This window comes from Calypte anna, chromosome 3 (assembly GCF_003957555.1).
Source record: "Calypte anna isolate BGI_N300 chromosome 3, bCalAnn1_v1.p, whole genome shotgun sequence".
In the NCBI taxonomy this organism is placed as follows: domain Eukaryota; kingdom Metazoa; phylum Chordata; class Aves; order Apodiformes; family Trochilidae; genus Calypte; species Calypte anna.
In genome coordinates, this window is record NC_044246.1 from 29,224,406 (window position 1) to 29,241,567 (window position 17,162).

Below are 17,162 nucleotides of genomic sequence, written 5' to 3' on the forward strand. Positions count from 1 at the left end.
CTATTACTGTTTTAAAACTTGTGTAACATTCTACAATTGCTATTCCTATTTCCATCTTCCATCATTCTCTAAAAAATATGTAATTAGAAGGATGTTATCTTTTATGCATGGTTTTGATATGTGTTGAGGAATAATACAAAGATGATTCACATGCAGTTGATGCAAGTGCTTTTTAAACACACTTAGAGCATAAAATTACCAGATGAGACTTTACAAGGGGTCTTCAATGAGTAAGGGAAATACCTAACTTTCTTTTCCAGTGTCAGCCTTAATTGCTTTTTTTTTTTTTTTATAGAGAAAGTTATTTTCTTGCTTCAACTTGGTAATATTGTATTGTTGAAAATGACACATGTAAGAGAGCGTCTTTCTGAGTAATGTAGATTACTTTTTATTGGTTTTAATTCATGTCTCAAATAATAATAATAATATCTCAAAATAAATGACTCAACAATATCCAGACTGCTAATGGGCAGTACCAAGTCTATAGGAGTCTCTGAGGTTCAGAGAGAAAAGGCATGGAAATAAATGGGATGTTGGAAGAAGGAAAAAATAAGCAGTTCAATTAGATATTACCAATGACCTTTGAATGCTGACTTTTTGAACTCAATAAAATACATTTAATAGTTCTTAAGTAAACTGATTCGAGTCCTTATTTTCCTTGCTTCTTCTTTCCCTCTTGGGAGAAATTGGAATCTTTTTGGTTTGCATATGATTAAACATTTCATATGGTGTAAAATTAAACAATAGGCTAGAAATGTGGTTGTAATCTCAATTAAAATGTTTAAGATTTTCCCATATGTTTCTTAGTAAAAATAATAACACTTATGTTAGTCAGCTCCTCTTAAACCATTAGTGAATGTTTGCCATGAGTGTGTGGGTCTGTCTTCACTTCCTGCTTTGCATAGTTTTGGTCCCTTAATCTTAAGTACATTTCTAGCTGAGTGGCTGTTCCTCTGACTGTTTTGAATTAACATTTGTGTGATTTAAATATTTTTTTTTGGTAATACTTTAATTTGCAAAGTATTCTTATCATGTGATCTTGGAAGTATTGTTTTTAAGGAGTTATTAAAAAAAAATCTTTCAGAGGTAGCTGTTCAAGTTTTAATAGACCTTCAAGAACAGACAAGCATAAATTAAACCAAAATGGAACACAGGCAAGCTGAAAGCCAAAATTGCATTTCTTAGGAGGGATATATACATTTGTGACTCTCATTTTAGCATAGAATGAGGATCTGCAATGTTGAGTGAACACCTAGAAAGGATAGTAGGCAAAAGTAGTGCTGTGTCCAGGAAACTTAAAAAATAAGAACTTTGCATGCTGAATAAAGTATTTTAATTTAGTTTGTGAAATTTGTAGTGGAAACTATGGGCTTGCAATGGCAAATGATGGGAAAAAGTGTCTGCAAGATGGCATTAAAAATTGGGAATGCAAAATATGTGCACTGTATGTCAGCCTTGGTTGAGAATTTGTTTTAAAAAAATAAATTGTTAAACAATGAAGGCCAGATCTCTTTATTATTTTTCCTGGGAAAAGAGTTTGCATAGCCTAAGGGAGAATTTGGTGCCTGTGGGAAAGAGAACACTGGGGTCAATTTTCAAAATTTATGTGGCCTTGCCAAGACAGATGGGAAGAAACAAGAGTGAACCCCAAACAACTGTAGCCCTGGGAGACTCTGCTCGTCTCGCATGTGGCTTTTCCCATTCATAATTATGCTTAAAAATCAAGCTGCAGTCACTGGTAGCTCTGCACATGGAGGAATCAAGCTTGTTCAGCCAGATTTTAATGTACTGCAATAATTAAGCTTGCCCAGGTCACGTAAAGGGGTGACTGTTAAGTGCCAGGGTGTCTGTCATTATTTTCTAAGCGAGTGATGTCTTAAAGGCAAGTGATGTCTGTTAAGGAAGCCTGAACCCATGAGAGTCCATAACCCACAGATCTGCTGTGACCCAGACACTGCAAAACACCAGTGACTGCTCATGCTGCTCTTATGAAAAGAGAATGTTTCATGTGACTCTTAGAAACCCCCCTTGTGATTTCTTTCAAATGTTTTCTTGGCAGTGCTTGGCTGATGCTGTGGCTCCATGAGTGGAAATGAGTGCTGGTCTTCTGGCTCTCATTTTCTTCTATTTCAGGATGCTGTTCGTGTTTCTCATCTGCAGCATTCAACATCCTGTCCATCTCAATGGCTTCCTTTTGAGCCAGCACAGTGGATAAACATCCTTTATGCAGCTGAAGCTTCAATTTTATAAAACTTATCAGTCAAACAATGTAGCTATTGTGGATGTTACAAAGTAGATGTCAAATTTGTAATCTGATTATTTTTTTTTTGCCTTTTGTCAGCTATTTTCAGTAGACGTGATGTATTTCTACAAAACAGAACTAATTAGATCTGTTCCTTTTGTGCTGGCTAATATGTTGAAGTGGAATAGGGCATTAAGAGCACTGCATCATGTTTAAAGGAAAACATCCATTCAGCTGTTTTCCCCAGACTGTTGCTGTGCACAGAATCTTTAAGAACAGGAGAAATGAGCAGATGACAGATTCTTAAACAGGACTAACACATGAAGTTTGGTTAACTAAAATGAAAACAATAAGTCCTTTCCCTAATCACTAGGGAAAATATACTGTAAGGAACAGTCATAGAACCACAGTTTAAAGTTAGGATTTTGGGGATATTGCTGGGACAAAACACGCTAAATTGTTTTAAAAATACATCATAGATACAAATGTGAATTAAGTTTCTTATTGGTGTGTGCTGTTAATGCTCAGCAAGGGAGAAGAAATGGCTGTTTCAGGAAGCTGAAAGGTCTCTTAAATCAAAGGAATAATGAAAGGAGCCAAACACAATTTTGCTTACTTTGTTGCATTTTTCTCTCATCATTTATTCAGCCATTTTACATATAAGTGGATGGGGAACTGTGGAGTTTTGTGCTTTTGTTTGTTTGCTTGTTTAACTAGACTTTGGGCAACATCTTTCTGCTTGCCTTGCCTTGTTGAATTGTTTTTTCCCCCCATGTCAGTTGTTTTGTTGTTGTTGTTGCCTTCCTTGTCGTTCAGGGTTTGGGTTACTATCATAGCCGAGTCTGTGCATGCTCCCTGGTAGCTTTGACTATGCAGGCACCAAGTTGATCATAGAATCATAGAACTGGCTGGGTTGGAAGGGACCTCTGAGATCATCAAGTCCAACCCTTGATCCACTACCGCTGCAGTTACCAGACCATGGCACTGAGTGCCACATCCAGTCTCTTTTTAAATATCTCCAGGGATGGAGAATCCACTACTTCCTGGGTCAGCCCATTCCAATGTCTGATCACCCTCTCCGTAAAGAAATTCTTTCTAATATCTAACCTAAACCTGATGTTCTCACCTGCTGAGCTTGATCCCCAAGGAGCAGGTCAGTTGTGCACTGACAGGGGACCCACAAAACCTTGTGCCTCTCTCTGTCCTTGAGGTACAAATTCCCGTTCTCAATTTCACTGTAGGTTTCATTCATAATTTGTCACTGTAGAGTGTATGAATTTGTCTTTTGTGTCTTTCACTTATTTTATTTTTTTTAATTTGGGGGAGGGGAGGAAAAGACAAATTTGTGATTACATCTCCTCTTTTTCTTTCTCTCTCTCCCTTTTGTGCTTTGATAGGCCTGGATGATTGCCTGCAGCAGTATGTCCATAAATTTGAAAGAGAGAAAATAAATGGAGAACAGCTGTTACAGATCTCTCACCAGGACCTCGAAGAGTTGGGTATCTCACGGATCGGACATCAAGAACTGGTTCTAGAGGCTGTGGATCTCTTATGTGCACTGGTTAGTTAAGTTGTGAACAAGCATGCACAAAATTTCTTAAAGTGTTCTTTCAGGTGAATGTCTAAGGCATGTTCAATAAGACCAAAATATGTGTCTCTTGCTTTCTGCTACACATCATGGTAAATGAAAACAATAAAAATTTGTTTAATCCTTGTAAGCTTTGCATTAAATAGCTTTAACTTTTTCTTGATAAGATGCAAAGCTAATTCATTTGGTTGCACTTCTAAAGAAAGGAGTTGTTTGCATGGCATTGTTAGATCTTGTGGCTCCTGCTGGTAGCAATTTTAATCACTGTTTACTCAGCAGAGTGAATTTGTTGTAGAAGACAGAAAACAGACTGTTGAAATGACAGCTGCTAATGGTTTCTCAGGCCAGTTGAAACAGGTCTAGGTCAATTTTGTTGCATACAAAGAGAAGAAAATGTTACTGAAATGAGGGATGTTTTGCTAACTCGGTTACAGTGGGGTTCAGCTCTCACTGGGTTGGGAACTGAAGCTGTTACTGTGTCTTACTCCTTATGTATAACCACACACATACTTTCAAAACAAACACACTAGGAAAAGAACTATATTTTAGATTGTTTTGCTAGTGCAAGCATTATGTAAAAACTCTTGAAGATGTGTTTATTGTACTGCAGTGGATGAGCTCCAGAGGAGTATATGATTACATCAGGGAGAAGGATGGGAAAGGCCGCTTGATGATTCCTTGGCCAGCACTGGCCTGCCTTCCCTTCATTAGGCAAAGCTTTCAGCACCAAGCATATTCTTCTTAAAATGGAGAGTCTTTACTGCATGAAGGATACACACTTTATTTGCCTCAGAGAGGTGCTACAGGGATCATTCGTACTCCAGAAACAAACTGGATAAACCATGCTAAAGGAAGTGTATTTAGTGCAATACCTTCATACAATCTGAAATGTTTCCTGAAGAGTGACTGTGATATTTGAAAACCATTTTATTTCTCTTCAGTGTTTGATCTATGAAATTTTTAACACTTAGCTTGAAAATCTAATAGAAGAATGGAAATTAGCCTGAAATGCAGCTCATTTTGAGGGAAGGAATAATTTATTAGGTGAGTGAAGAATTTTGAATTAGTGAATGTACTCTGTGCTGTATACAGTCCTAACTGAAATAAAAGATGTGGCAGCCCCCAAAGGCACTTCTTCCTTCTTGCTTTTTAAAACAGTAGAATAAAATGAACAAAGCTGGACAGTTGCCAGAACCTAAAGCTGTGTTTTATCTCCTACAATTTCCTTCTAATTTCCTTTCTAGACAAAAGTTTTGACCTCAGACTCATTTCTAGAAATCCTTTGTGAAATGCAGCTCAAGTTAGTGCATTAGACAGTGTTCATATAGTGCATCTGAAATGTCCTTGTTTCCTTTTAAAACGTGGAGGAAGAATTCCTGTGTTTTGCTTATGCCCTTTGTCACCTTGATGCCCCTTTCCTTGAGTTTTTGGAATTGTTGTGTAAAATCACAACTGATTTTTGTTCCTGAGGTCATGAGATGTTCAAGTTCTCATTACAGCCAATTTTTCATTTTGTTCTATTCTTTTTGTGGGACAAAATAAAGGTTCCATCTGTATTAGTTCTTAAAAAGTGGGTCTGCTTGCTGATATAATTTAATGAATGTTTTTGCGTGCGTATTTACAGTGATGGTTCCCTAATTGTTGGAGTCTTGAATTAAAAAAGCTAAATGACAATTTTGGGGATTTTTTTTTTTTTTATCTTCTCCATCCCCCAATGCTTTTAGCTCACACTATGGAAATGTTGCATTATCTGGACCAGCCTGAGATCAGGCTTTGAACGCTGTCCCTCTCGGTGGTGGTGGCAATTGGTGGCAATTGGTGAGAGGGAGTTTTGGTGGCTCCTCAGGCCTGGACTACTCGAGAGCAATTTCCCTTTTTTGTCCAGTTTTGGCAGTTTTCCACCTGGGCTTCCTTCGATTTGTTGCTTAGGTTCCATCAAGCCACAAAACACTTCCAGCTCTAAAGACAGCAGAGCAGCTGTATTTAGACCTTCTTTCTTCTGCACTCTCTTGAAACATTGATATATACATTTTCCAGCCTCAGTAAATCAGGCATAAAATTTCAGTGTGAAGGTAGTCCTCTATTTGAGAAAGGACATCAAATACACTCTCCCCCACCCCCCTTTTCAGTTTTCATATGGGTAGATCCCTTTTTAGCAACTACACTGCCAAGCTGAAAAATATATCTGCAAGTTATGGGGTTTGCTGCCACAGAAAGTGAACTCTGGGACCAGTATTGCTGAAAGAGACATTAATAGATCTTTCTCTACTGCTTTGTTTCCTGTGTAAACACACATTTCTGTTGCTCTCAAGCTGGCCTAATACACTTTTCTGAACAGGTGTTGAAGGCTTATTTAAGGAATTTAGACAACATATCAAAGAAACTGAATTCCATGGATGGGGTAGAGCAAAACATCAACTTCAGTGCCTCTGCCTTTTTGTCAATGATAATTTTGCTTGAGGTAGAAAAGGGTTAGCAGAAAGATATTTCTGAGTTGACTGAGGTATTTGGGGGAGGAGGGAACAGAGATACATAAATATGCTTTTTAAACTCATGCAAAACCACAAAAGCAGGGGCAGGGATCCAGAAAAAAAGCTTTATCAACCAAATAATTGGGACAAAAAGCATATAGAGTGGTAGTGAAAATGGAATACTTACTCATCACACCCTCATGAGTTGATTTGCTTGTTTGGGCTTAATAAATACAGAACTAAGCAAGAATTAAGAGGAAACTGTATGCAAATATTTTCACTTTTAATGTGTTCTTTGGATTATATTTTTCAATCTTTACATGTGTTTATAGGATGCAAAAGTTTGGGAGCAAAAATACAGCTGATTTTTCCTGGGGTTAGAATGAAGAGATACTAGTTTTAGGCAACCTACAAAAAAATTCAAACAACAAACCACAAAAGAAAAAGAATATAATTTCTAGAGTTGTGCCTTTGATAATTTCACTGGTAGTAACATTCTGCCAGCACATTTGCAGTGCCACAAAATATAAGTTCATAAGATAAAATAGAACATGCATACATGGTTATTCTTTGTGGCTAATTCTTGTCAAAAGTTTTCAGCTTTCTAGAAGTCTCATATTTAGTGCTGTTTATTTGCAATTTTGGGTCCCCAGAGGATTATTTAGAATGCCATTATTTTTAAAAGGGAGAGAGCTAGAATGAGTGACTGTGACAGTACCTTGTGTTAACTCCAGTGTTTATATAGATGTGCAGTAAGTTGAATCACCTTTTTTCCAGGAATTCAGTTTTATTATTTTTTTTTTCCCAGAGCTGTTTTTCAGTTGGATCAGCCAGCAGACCCAGCTCATCATGCTACTGTACATGAGCACAGGTGTGAAGGGGAAGACAGTGCTGTCCCTGGGCAATAGCAGAGCTTTGGATCAGCCCAAGTCAGCTCTGACCCAACTGATGAGCTCTGTTACCTAAGCTTTTTTAAAATTATTTTTTAATGTTGGTTATCTGGCCTTCAGCAATTTTTTGGTTAGTGTACTTTTTCTCATTAAGTGCAATGGAGTTTGGAAAGAGTGCACCCCTGTGCACATGTGCTCTGGTGTATGTGTGTGTGTGCTGTCTCTTGCTCCTGCCCTGCATGTGGTTCCTCAGGTTAATGAGTAACAACCTGAGAGTGTTTGGGATAGGGTGCTCTTAATTGTTGGTTTCAGCCTGCTTTGATGAAAGCAACTTTGACTTTTAAATTGGGAGCAACAGGAAAATGTAATGTCTTCTTTGGTTCCTGAGCAACATCTGAAACCTTTGGATTTGTTAAATAATAGAATTGTTAAATATTGTAGCCTCAGTCCTGAGGCTGGCCCAGCAATTAAACTGAATGACAGATGCTCTCTATTAATCCTTCCCCCCCTCCTTGATAAAGAAAGGAGAGACAGACTTATGAGTTGGAAACTTAACTACACACCCTTAATGAAACAGTAATGATAAAAAGGAAAAATTACTAAATATATACAAATATACAGGAAAATTGATACCACCTTCCTCCCCATCTTCCCCCAGTAACTCTCACGTCACCACTGACGCTGCAGGGCAGCCCTGGGAAAGTCCAGGCTGGACTCCTGGAATCAGCAGCAGTCAGGATCTGGAGGCAGGAACACACAGATTCAGGCTGGCAGGGATCAGGACCACAGGCAGAAAAACAGAATCCTCCCAGGATGCCAACACAAACGGGGGCAGGTGAAGAAGGGGAAGCAGGAAGGGGTTTGACCCTCGTGATCCCTCAAATTTATACTGAGTGTGACGTGTATGGGATGGAATACTCTGGTTAATTTTGGTCTTTTATCTTGTCTACTCCTCCTCAAAGAAGGGTAGCAGGTGTGACCTTTTTACTCCTTTTCTTCTTCAAGAGGTCAAAATGTTCCTCAGAGCTGAGCAGTGTCCTTGGTTCTGCACATCAGTCTCTGGCTGTAACTATAAACATCAAGTGTTATCAGTCCTAGAAGCAGACATTGACTGAGAAACTTGCTGTTAATTTCAGCAAGTGCAGCTACTTACAAAAGACTCAGCTGAAAGCAAAATTACAAGACAGAAAATTACATTTATTTTCATTTTTCATTTATTACATTTATTACTGGCTTAATCCAGGACACCTGTAAAAATATTTCAAAAAAGCCTGCTAAGCCTTGAACTTCAGCTGTGTGTCTCTGTAAAGGCTGTTGGGTGTGCTGCCATGTTATCCACATTCCTGTATGTCCTAAGTTAGAGCTACAGCTGTATGACAAGTTAAATAACCCCAAGTCAGCTGCTGTCTCCACCTCTCCTGGCCTCCAATTCGTCATTTTTCTACTTGGACTCACCTGAGGTGAGCTACTTCAAGGGGCTAAAATGGCTGAAGGCTCACTACAGTAAGAAAGGGAATAGATTTTTTTTTAGCATGGTTTGGTTCCCTGAACCAGCCCTCCCAACAGACTGGACACTGCAAGTTAAGGAGAAGAAAAATTGCAGAATTAGGTGGTTATGTGTGAAGTGGTCAGTGTCAGCTTGCAGAGAAGCATTGCTATGTCTGCTGGAGGGGTGCAATGTTTTCTGTGTATCAGGTCAAAGTTGGAAAATTTGGTAACCTCTACTGGTAAGATAGATGCTGCCTGTTGTGCTGGATAGGTAGAGTGGCTTAGATATCTTGGGTGCACTCCATCAAGTCTCTGGGACACTAAGTGGTAGGAAAGCTTAGTGCAGTGACTGGAGAAATTGGTTGTGATGTGATGGGCTCTTGATAGGCTGTGGGGAAGACCAGTTGCAGCCATAAGCTGAGGCCCTGTTAAGTCCAGGGGCCACACCTGTGTTGCTGAAGTCCATCTCACAACTGAGAACTACTTTAGGGAATTATTTAAAAACTGGCCGAACTGGAAAAGTCACACTGGAGTGACCCACTGTATAAATAAGGTGTAATAAGCTTGTGAATGTTTTAGGGCCAAACCCAAAATCTAACCTAATATATCAACATGTGTTCTTTTAAGTGTTGGGGCCAGCTCTAATCACAAACACCCACAAGTGTTTGCCATAATTTCTACATCTGAATGACAGAAAGACCAGGAGACACTTAAATTTATGTAGACTTTCTCAGGTTCTGACCAGAGTGATAAAGTGGTTATATCATCATACAGACAAAAAATTCTCTTGTATTTTCTGTCCCTTTACAGAAGAAGAGGGTCAGCATCCTCTATCTCCTATGTTACAGGAGGAGATTTATGGCACATGACTACTTTCAAATTCTTGTGATCACAGGAACAAACCTCAAAGACAGGCCTGTTGGTGAAAAAGTAGTCATCCAAAAATGGACTAATATGCAATATCGTGTGAGGAATATGATGGTTTTTGTTGTTTTTGTTTGGTTGGTTTTTTCTGTTAAAATGAAATGTGGCAAGTTCACATGTGTGACAGTGTGCAAGTACTTCAACATTGTTTAATAATCTAAATCTTTCCCTCTCTGTGATCCTGGGAAATGTAAGGATATCCTTTGCTCTTGCAACCGTGGCATTTTTTAAATTAGATATATCCTCTCAGCCCCTATTCCTCTCTCCACTTGAAGGGTATTTCCTTGCCAAGAGCGATCATGGGGAGGCATTTGTAACTTACACCCACTGGGATGTTCCCCATGGGATGTGATAGGTATTTTAAAGTTAACTGAGTAGCTGAAACTTCTCCTTGCTTCCCTGTGTTTTTGGTGGAGCAAAGATTCCATTTAATATTTTGTAATTTACTTAATATAAGATGTTCCAGCCTGTTTTATGGGCACTTGGATGTGAAGGGAATGGACTCATGAGCCATCAGTATGCCCTGGCAGCAAAGAAGTCAGCAGTACCCTGGACTTCATTAATGGGAACATGGCCAGGAGAGGAAGAGAAGTGATTATTACCCTTTACTCATTAGTACACTCATTACCCTTTGCCCTCAAGTACAGGAAAGACATGTACAAACTAGTGGAAGGCATCACAAGGTTAGTCAGAGCTGCAGTACTCACCTGTGAGGAGAGGCTGAAAGAATGGGAATTCTTTAGCACGGCGAAGATATGGCTTTGGGGAGACCTCAAGCTGCCCCCCCGGCACCTGCCATGGATGGATGTGGTCTGGATGAACAGAGCCAGGCAGCTTGTGCTGGTACATGACAGGAGGATAAGAGACTTTGGAACAAGAAGCTCAGGATGGGTTTAAGAAAACACCTTCTCACCCTGAGGACAGTCAGGCAGAAGACCAGGTCACCCAGAGAAGCTGTGCAGTCTCTGTCCTTGGAGGTTTTCAAGACCAGACTGGATAAAGCCCTGAATTAGCTGGTCTGAGCTCAGTTACCTCTGAGCCTGCTGCAAGCAGGAGGCTGGACTGACACCTCATGAGCATCCTGCCAGCTTGGGTGATGCTGTTATCCTAAGTGGATGTGGTGGGAACCTCTGAAAACTTGAAATTGCATGAAATTGAGATTTTCTTTAGTTTTTTTAAGAGGGAAAAGAGAAACAATAGATAGTATAGCTCTGTGGCACCAAAAGGCAAACAGGTGTGTTGCTGTCTTTAGGCATTGCCTGGGTCTTAAGGTTTAGAAGATGCCCACAGCTGCTCAAAAGCAAAGATAATTAGCAACATATTGCTACATAAGCATAACTCACACATTTGCACACTGACAACAGAAAGAAGAAAATCTCAATTACGAAACCAGTTGCATTCAGAACAGAAATAATGTAACATTTCTCTGTTTGGGAGATTATTTGACTTGAATTTATAAAGCTGAATTTACAGGCTTGATTTATGGATTATTAGGTTTCAGATTTTTTTATAAAGATGCTGTTGCATGAAAAATATGTTTAAGAATGGTTTTAATTAATATGTATAGTGTTAATGCAGTCTTCAATCTTGCAAATAATTACACTGCTGTTATCAAGGAGCACAGTTACTGAAAACTTCTGATCCAAATACTTATTCCAGCTTTTGACTGTGAAATTACATTTGCTTCCTCTAGATGTTTTTATCTCTTGCCAGATCAAAAGTATCTCTAGTTGTGAATTAAATGTTATTTCACTGTTTATATGTATGTATACAAAACATCTTAAGAAAAAACAGCATTTGCTTTCTTTTAACAAAAAGAAAACCACCTAAATCCTGTTGCTCCAACTACATTTAAAAGTTAAATTGCATCTTATAGGACATAGAGACCTCATTCTGATTGGAAAGTGTCCTCGAAAAAATTGTCTTGATATCTCATTAGTGTCAGAAACTTAGGGGCTTTGGCACTCACAAAAGTATTCAGCAAAAGAGCCTCAAAAAAACAACCAATAGAAAAGAATAGGTAAATCTTTAGACCTTTCACCCCAGATGAGTTTGTAACTTGTATAATAAATAGCAGGACTCATTAGGGCAATTTATCAAACTTAATAATATTCTTTGCAGAACTATGGCCTTGAAACAGATAATATGAAGAACCTGGTTCTCAAACTGCGAGCATCATCCAACAATCTGCAAAATTACATCAGCAGCCGTAGGAAAAGTTCAAGTTATGACGGCCATACTTCTCGCAAGCCCCCTAATGAATTCCTTACTTCTGTGGTAGAGCTTATTGGTGCTGCTAAAGCCTTGCTTGCATGGTTAGACAGGTAAGAATAAAATATTCATATTTTAATTTACTGCTATAATGAATTGTTTCTCCATTCAGGACAATTTCCAGATGCTTGGGTTTAAAGAGCTTGATCTTGTTCAACCCTTTTTTGGTCTTGCCAGAAGGCCTCTAGCATAAAACTTTAATCTAGGGTATCTACTCTTGCACTTCAACTCTATGTAAAAGCAGTGAACCTGTTACCATTGCATCCAAACTTGTATTTATAAAAGTAGGAGTCTTCCTGTTTGAGGGAGGTGACCAGTTTTTAAGCCAGTTCCTCATACATGTGACTTCCTTCTCTCACCTTCTAATTACTTGTCATTGGCAAGTCACTTTCCAAAACAATTTTTAATGTTTTGCTGAAATTGTGGCCTTAACTCTGTGATGTGAAAACTGATCGGTGGGGGAAAGACTCTCTCTCTGCACTGATTAATTTTTTTTACTTATTTTGTTGACAAGAGCTGAAGTTGTTTTGTAACAGCTGCAGCTGAACCAAAGAGGCAACAGAGACATTTGGGCACTGAGCAGGATGCAGGTCAAGCTCAAGCTTCTTGCCAACTTTCCCGAGAAGGAAGGTTAGGAGGAGAGCAGCATGAGGACTGGCAGCAAGGAGAGGTTTTATTCTTCAGTATCCCTCCTCTCCAGGGAGGAAACCAGTTCTGTGTCCCAGCAGTGACATTAACAGCTTGTGCCTCTCACCTGATCCTCTCATCTCACCCTGTTGCTGGCAGCTCGCCCTAAATTTCTTCTGCAGCTCACTGTCAGCAAGGTGGCTGGCTTGTCTATTTCCAGATCTGCTTGGGTAACTTCTGAACCATCACTTCTAGGTCTTTAAGCTGTCTGGACAGTCTAAAGTGGGAGGCTATGGGCTCTAAAACTGTTCTACCTATAATGATCCTTTTCTAAGGTAGGGCTTCACTGTACCTTGGTGTGTAAAATGTGAAAATCCACTTTTCTTCTTTCAGAGAACTTTTGGGTGTTTTTCTCTCTAGCCTCAATTCAGTTATGAAAAATGTGTAAGTTAGAAATCTATTCACTGGCAAACTCAGGGGTGATTTTTACAATGCAGTGTGATCTGACTCAATTGCCCAGCTGAGACAACTGTATTTGGAGAATTAATGTCTTCTTCTCGTTTTGGTCTCCCAATGTGCTTTACCAGAGGACTAGATATTCACCAGCTTTGCTTCAAGGGTGTAGTGGGACTATGCAGTCAGGAATATTATATTGTAAAACAGTGTCTTCACATATGGATGTCAGTTACATCTCTTGCTTTCACTGCTATTCCTCACTGATAAGAAAGGACAGGACAAGTATTGTCCCTTTAAGCTAAGGTGATTTTTCTCTTGTTGCAGGACCCCATTTACAGGTATTGCTGACTTTTCATCAATGAAGAACAGTATCATTCAGCTATGCTTGGATCTCACTACTACTGTTCAGAAGGTCAGCTGATTTCTTTCTTCTTTGCTTTCCAAAAGGGAAGGATGGGGGTTGTTTGGGAAAGTCATGTGCTTGCTGGATTCAGAGTGCTAATGGGAAATCAGATCTGGAAATGAGCTCTTGCTTCAAACTTTGAAGGTCTGTGAAGGTCAGTTTCAGTTGTCCATTTTTCTAAATTTTTTTTCCTCAACCTAACAGTCAATTTTTGCTATTGCTGGCTGTATCATAAGTGACTTTGAACTCTGCTCATAGTTCCTTGAGCTTTAATGGAATGAGGATTAGTTTTTGAAATAACTGATCTTCATTTGAAGATTTTCAAGTTCCAAAAAACATGTTGAGAAACAGTTATTCATGATAACTCTAAACAAAAGCATGGCTCCATTAGTAAGTGTACCCATGCTTGCAGACTTCTTAAGTCTTATCCCATACAGAGTGTTTGAGCCACGAGATGGGCAATGCTGCATGCAATGGGAGGAGCTGCCACCTTTATGATACAAATCCTGCCAGCCAGGCTTCTTCCACCCATAATACGTGACTGCAGTGTTTTGCTTCAAGACTTTTCATCTATCAGCTGTGTGCTGAGCACTCATATTGGTAGCACCTAAAAGAAGATGTAACTTGTGGCAGTCTGGTCAAATGATGTCGTTTAGCTCTCTGAATAATACTGCTTGTCTTTGCAACTCTTCTGACAGTGTGCCACTGCTTTGGCTGTGAAGCATGACATGCAGGCTTCAGCTCCTGCCAAACTTGCTTCTAGCCATTAATTCATGGCCATATGTTGTTTGAAGAGTCATGTCCTGTGACATGGCTGTTTCCCTCCTCGTTCTGGGGGAATGCTGTCAAAGGACAGAAACAACCTGTTTTTTGTCAGCTTATAATGACACCCAATTATATCAGCTGGTTTGTTGTGAAAATACAGTGTTTGGATATTAGAAGTTCAAAGGCACATAAGTTTGTCTTGCTGCTAAATGCCCTTGCTTGAGTGCTGTTTACAATTGCAAGAGTCAGTGATTTACAGCTACAGATTTGCAGTCTGTGAAGTAGAACAGTAACCACTTCTAGCAGCAGATGGTGTTCACCCAAGGAACTGAGATATGAGATCACTGAACTGTATTAATAAAACTGCTAAAAATGGTGTCTAATCTGTTAGTTAATTCAGCCTTTGATGGCAGGGAAATGGAAGTTGGCAAATACAACCTAATCCTGTTAAAAAGTGTTAAGAATACTCTGCCAATTTGATGCGAGCTATAGTAAAGAATGAGGATGGCTGAGAAAACTCATTAATGGGGGAAGAATCAACACTAATTTGTTCTGGGACTCTGCAGGTACTTTAGAGTAATGTGAAGGAATCCACTGATGTGTAGGAGAGAGAGTTGCAGCTGTAAAAACTTTTGCTGAGTTTTTAGATGTTAAAAATCATTCTTACTGGGAAACAGTGTAGGAATAAATGATCAGTGATCCTAGAGGAGAAGAAGCCAGTGTGTCTCTCATGCAACTTACAGTGCTCTGCATAATCATAAATGTTGTGTGAAAATGGATGAATAATAAGACAAGACTGGAATGCAGTAGGAGCCCTGTTCACGGTAATGACAGCTATATAGATACAAAACAGTTTGCTCTGCAGTTTCTTTAAGTTTTGTGGCAAACTTTAAGGATAAAATAATAATTAATGGAAATAAAATTAAGAGGAGCAGAAGGATCTTGCAATACTGAGCAACTGGGCTGCATAATGCAAGGTAACATTCACTATTGATTTACGCAGATGTATTCAGCAGAACAAAATTATGCTGATGCCCACCAATGGAGCCTATATTTTGTTGCAGTGTTCAGGAAAGGTCTACAAGCTTTTGGTGACAAGCTGTAAAAAGTGTGACCTCAGTTGCTGGCATTACAAGAGTGGACAAGGTGTTGTTATGAAAATATTGAAGAGAATATAGCAGAGCTCTTTCATATATTGTTGTTGTGCCCATACCTGGAGGCCTGTATGCTTTTTTGATTTCTGTCTTTATAAGCACATGTAAGTAGGAAGGAACAGAAAAAGTATGGAGGATAATAAAAGCTGTGGAACAGCTTCAATTCACTGCTCGTGGATGTATCTCTTGGGCATATCTCTTGTATGCAGTTGTTTTGCCAGCTAAGATGTTAATGGCAAAAATCTTGGAGTTTAAACTTGCTTAAATGGCTGGGGTTTGGCATTTTGTTTTATCCTTAGAAATATTTTGAATCTTGTTTCATTATTTACTTAACTTTTAAAATCTGAGAATTTAAAACCATTCTGTAGTTTAGCGGTTCTTGTAGAAAACAAGGATAACTTCTGTAGCCTGTTACACGAACTTGTTTCAGTCTATAGACTTTTGTACCTGGGCTGTGTAAATAATGCTTTGTGTGCAGTCCTCTCACCCTCAGGAATGTCATTGATAGCATATATTAAAAAGTAGTTTTCATTGCATTTTTAGCAATATATTTTACATCCATTTTTTGACCTCTGGGACAGAGGAGTGCCTGAGCTGGTATTTATTGACATAAGACAAGCTTATGAGCCTGGCCTTCTGACAGCATAGTTTTACTGTGCAGGGTTCTGTTTTCTGGAAAAGTCTGCTGTAATTGAATGCCATGCTCTCTTAGTTCTCAAGGTTTATTATTGCTTTACACCAGGGTCAGAAAATGGATGTTTAACAGTACATTTGAGCCCTGCTGGGTGAGACTAATCTGAATAATCCCTGCACCATGAATAATTTATTTCATTTTGAGAATAAAGTAGCAGTTTTGCAGATTTTCTAGAGAGGATGTGTTTACATATTTATTGGTTAATATAGGACTTTTGTTCTTGTTTTGTTTATAGGACTGCACTGTAGCTGAAATGGAAGATAAAGTTCAGACTGTAGTAAGTACTCATTTCTTTTGAAACTTGGCTTCCCACATTCACATTTATTTTGGTGGCTTCTAGGCTGACTGTACTAACAACAGTTTTCCAGTCCCACACATGAGTTTATTTCACAGTAAAGATTGTTATAGGCCATTTTGTGAGCACTCTTCACTGTAGAGGAAGTCAGTGAAATTTGTGAACAGACAGGTGGTGTGCATAATAGCATGGAATCATGTTCTTTAAAGTTTTATTACACAGCTATTTTTTTTTTAGGAGAATTTAGACCTCAAATTTTCAAGGGAGGGATAGTACTGTAGAATAATTGTAGGGTAGGTAAACCAATTATGACTAAAGTGTATTTTAGTGCCTGAATAAGCAGAGACTATGCCTTATTAAGCTTCTTCATGTAAAAGAACTGCCCTGCCACAGAAATCAAACTCTGTCTCTGATTGTACTTGAACTTGAAAGATCAGGGGATGTCTGAAACAGCCTTGTGACCAAATGAGGAGCTTAATGGAATGCTTTTTATATTTTGTAACACTTAATCATCTCTTCCTGCTTTTGACATGACCCAGGCTGTGCTCTTTGATAAGGCCTTCCGCTAGCTCATAGATGCTTAGGAATTTAGCAACACAATACCTAAAAATATTTTTGTCAGTAAATAATCAGATCACGTAAAAGGGAGTTTTCTGTATCTTTTTCCATTTGTGCACACCCACTCTGGAACTGGGTATTGTTTGGAGTTCCCTTGTTTGAGCATTTCCTCATATTCACACTTAAGCATTGTTTTGTTTTATTTTATTGCTGCGCTATAAAACTGACGTAAAACAAAGCGAAATGTTGGAACTATTGTTTTCAGGAACCATTGTAGTCCAAACCCATGTCTTCCAACAAGACAGTTCCCCCTGCCCTGTAATTACATAGATCTAC

General features: G+C 38.9%; 1 protein-coding gene across 1 annotated transcript in view; it reads left to right on the forward strand.

Annotated features, from left to right (window-relative positions):
* The window catches only part of CNKSR3 (CNKSR family member 3), a 58,262-nt gene that overhangs the window by 25,256 nt on the left and 15,844 nt on the right, over positions 1-17,162 (forward strand). The window contains exons 2-5 of the mRNA XM_008496901.2: positions 3,640-3,803; positions 11,725-11,927; positions 13,282-13,369; positions 16,209-16,250. Of these exons, the coding sequence (XP_008495123.2) occupies positions 3,640-3,803; positions 11,725-11,927; positions 13,282-13,369; positions 16,209-16,250 (497 nt within the window). The remainder of the gene's footprint in view (positions 1-3,639; positions 3,804-11,724; positions 11,928-13,281; positions 13,370-16,208; positions 16,251-17,162) is intronic.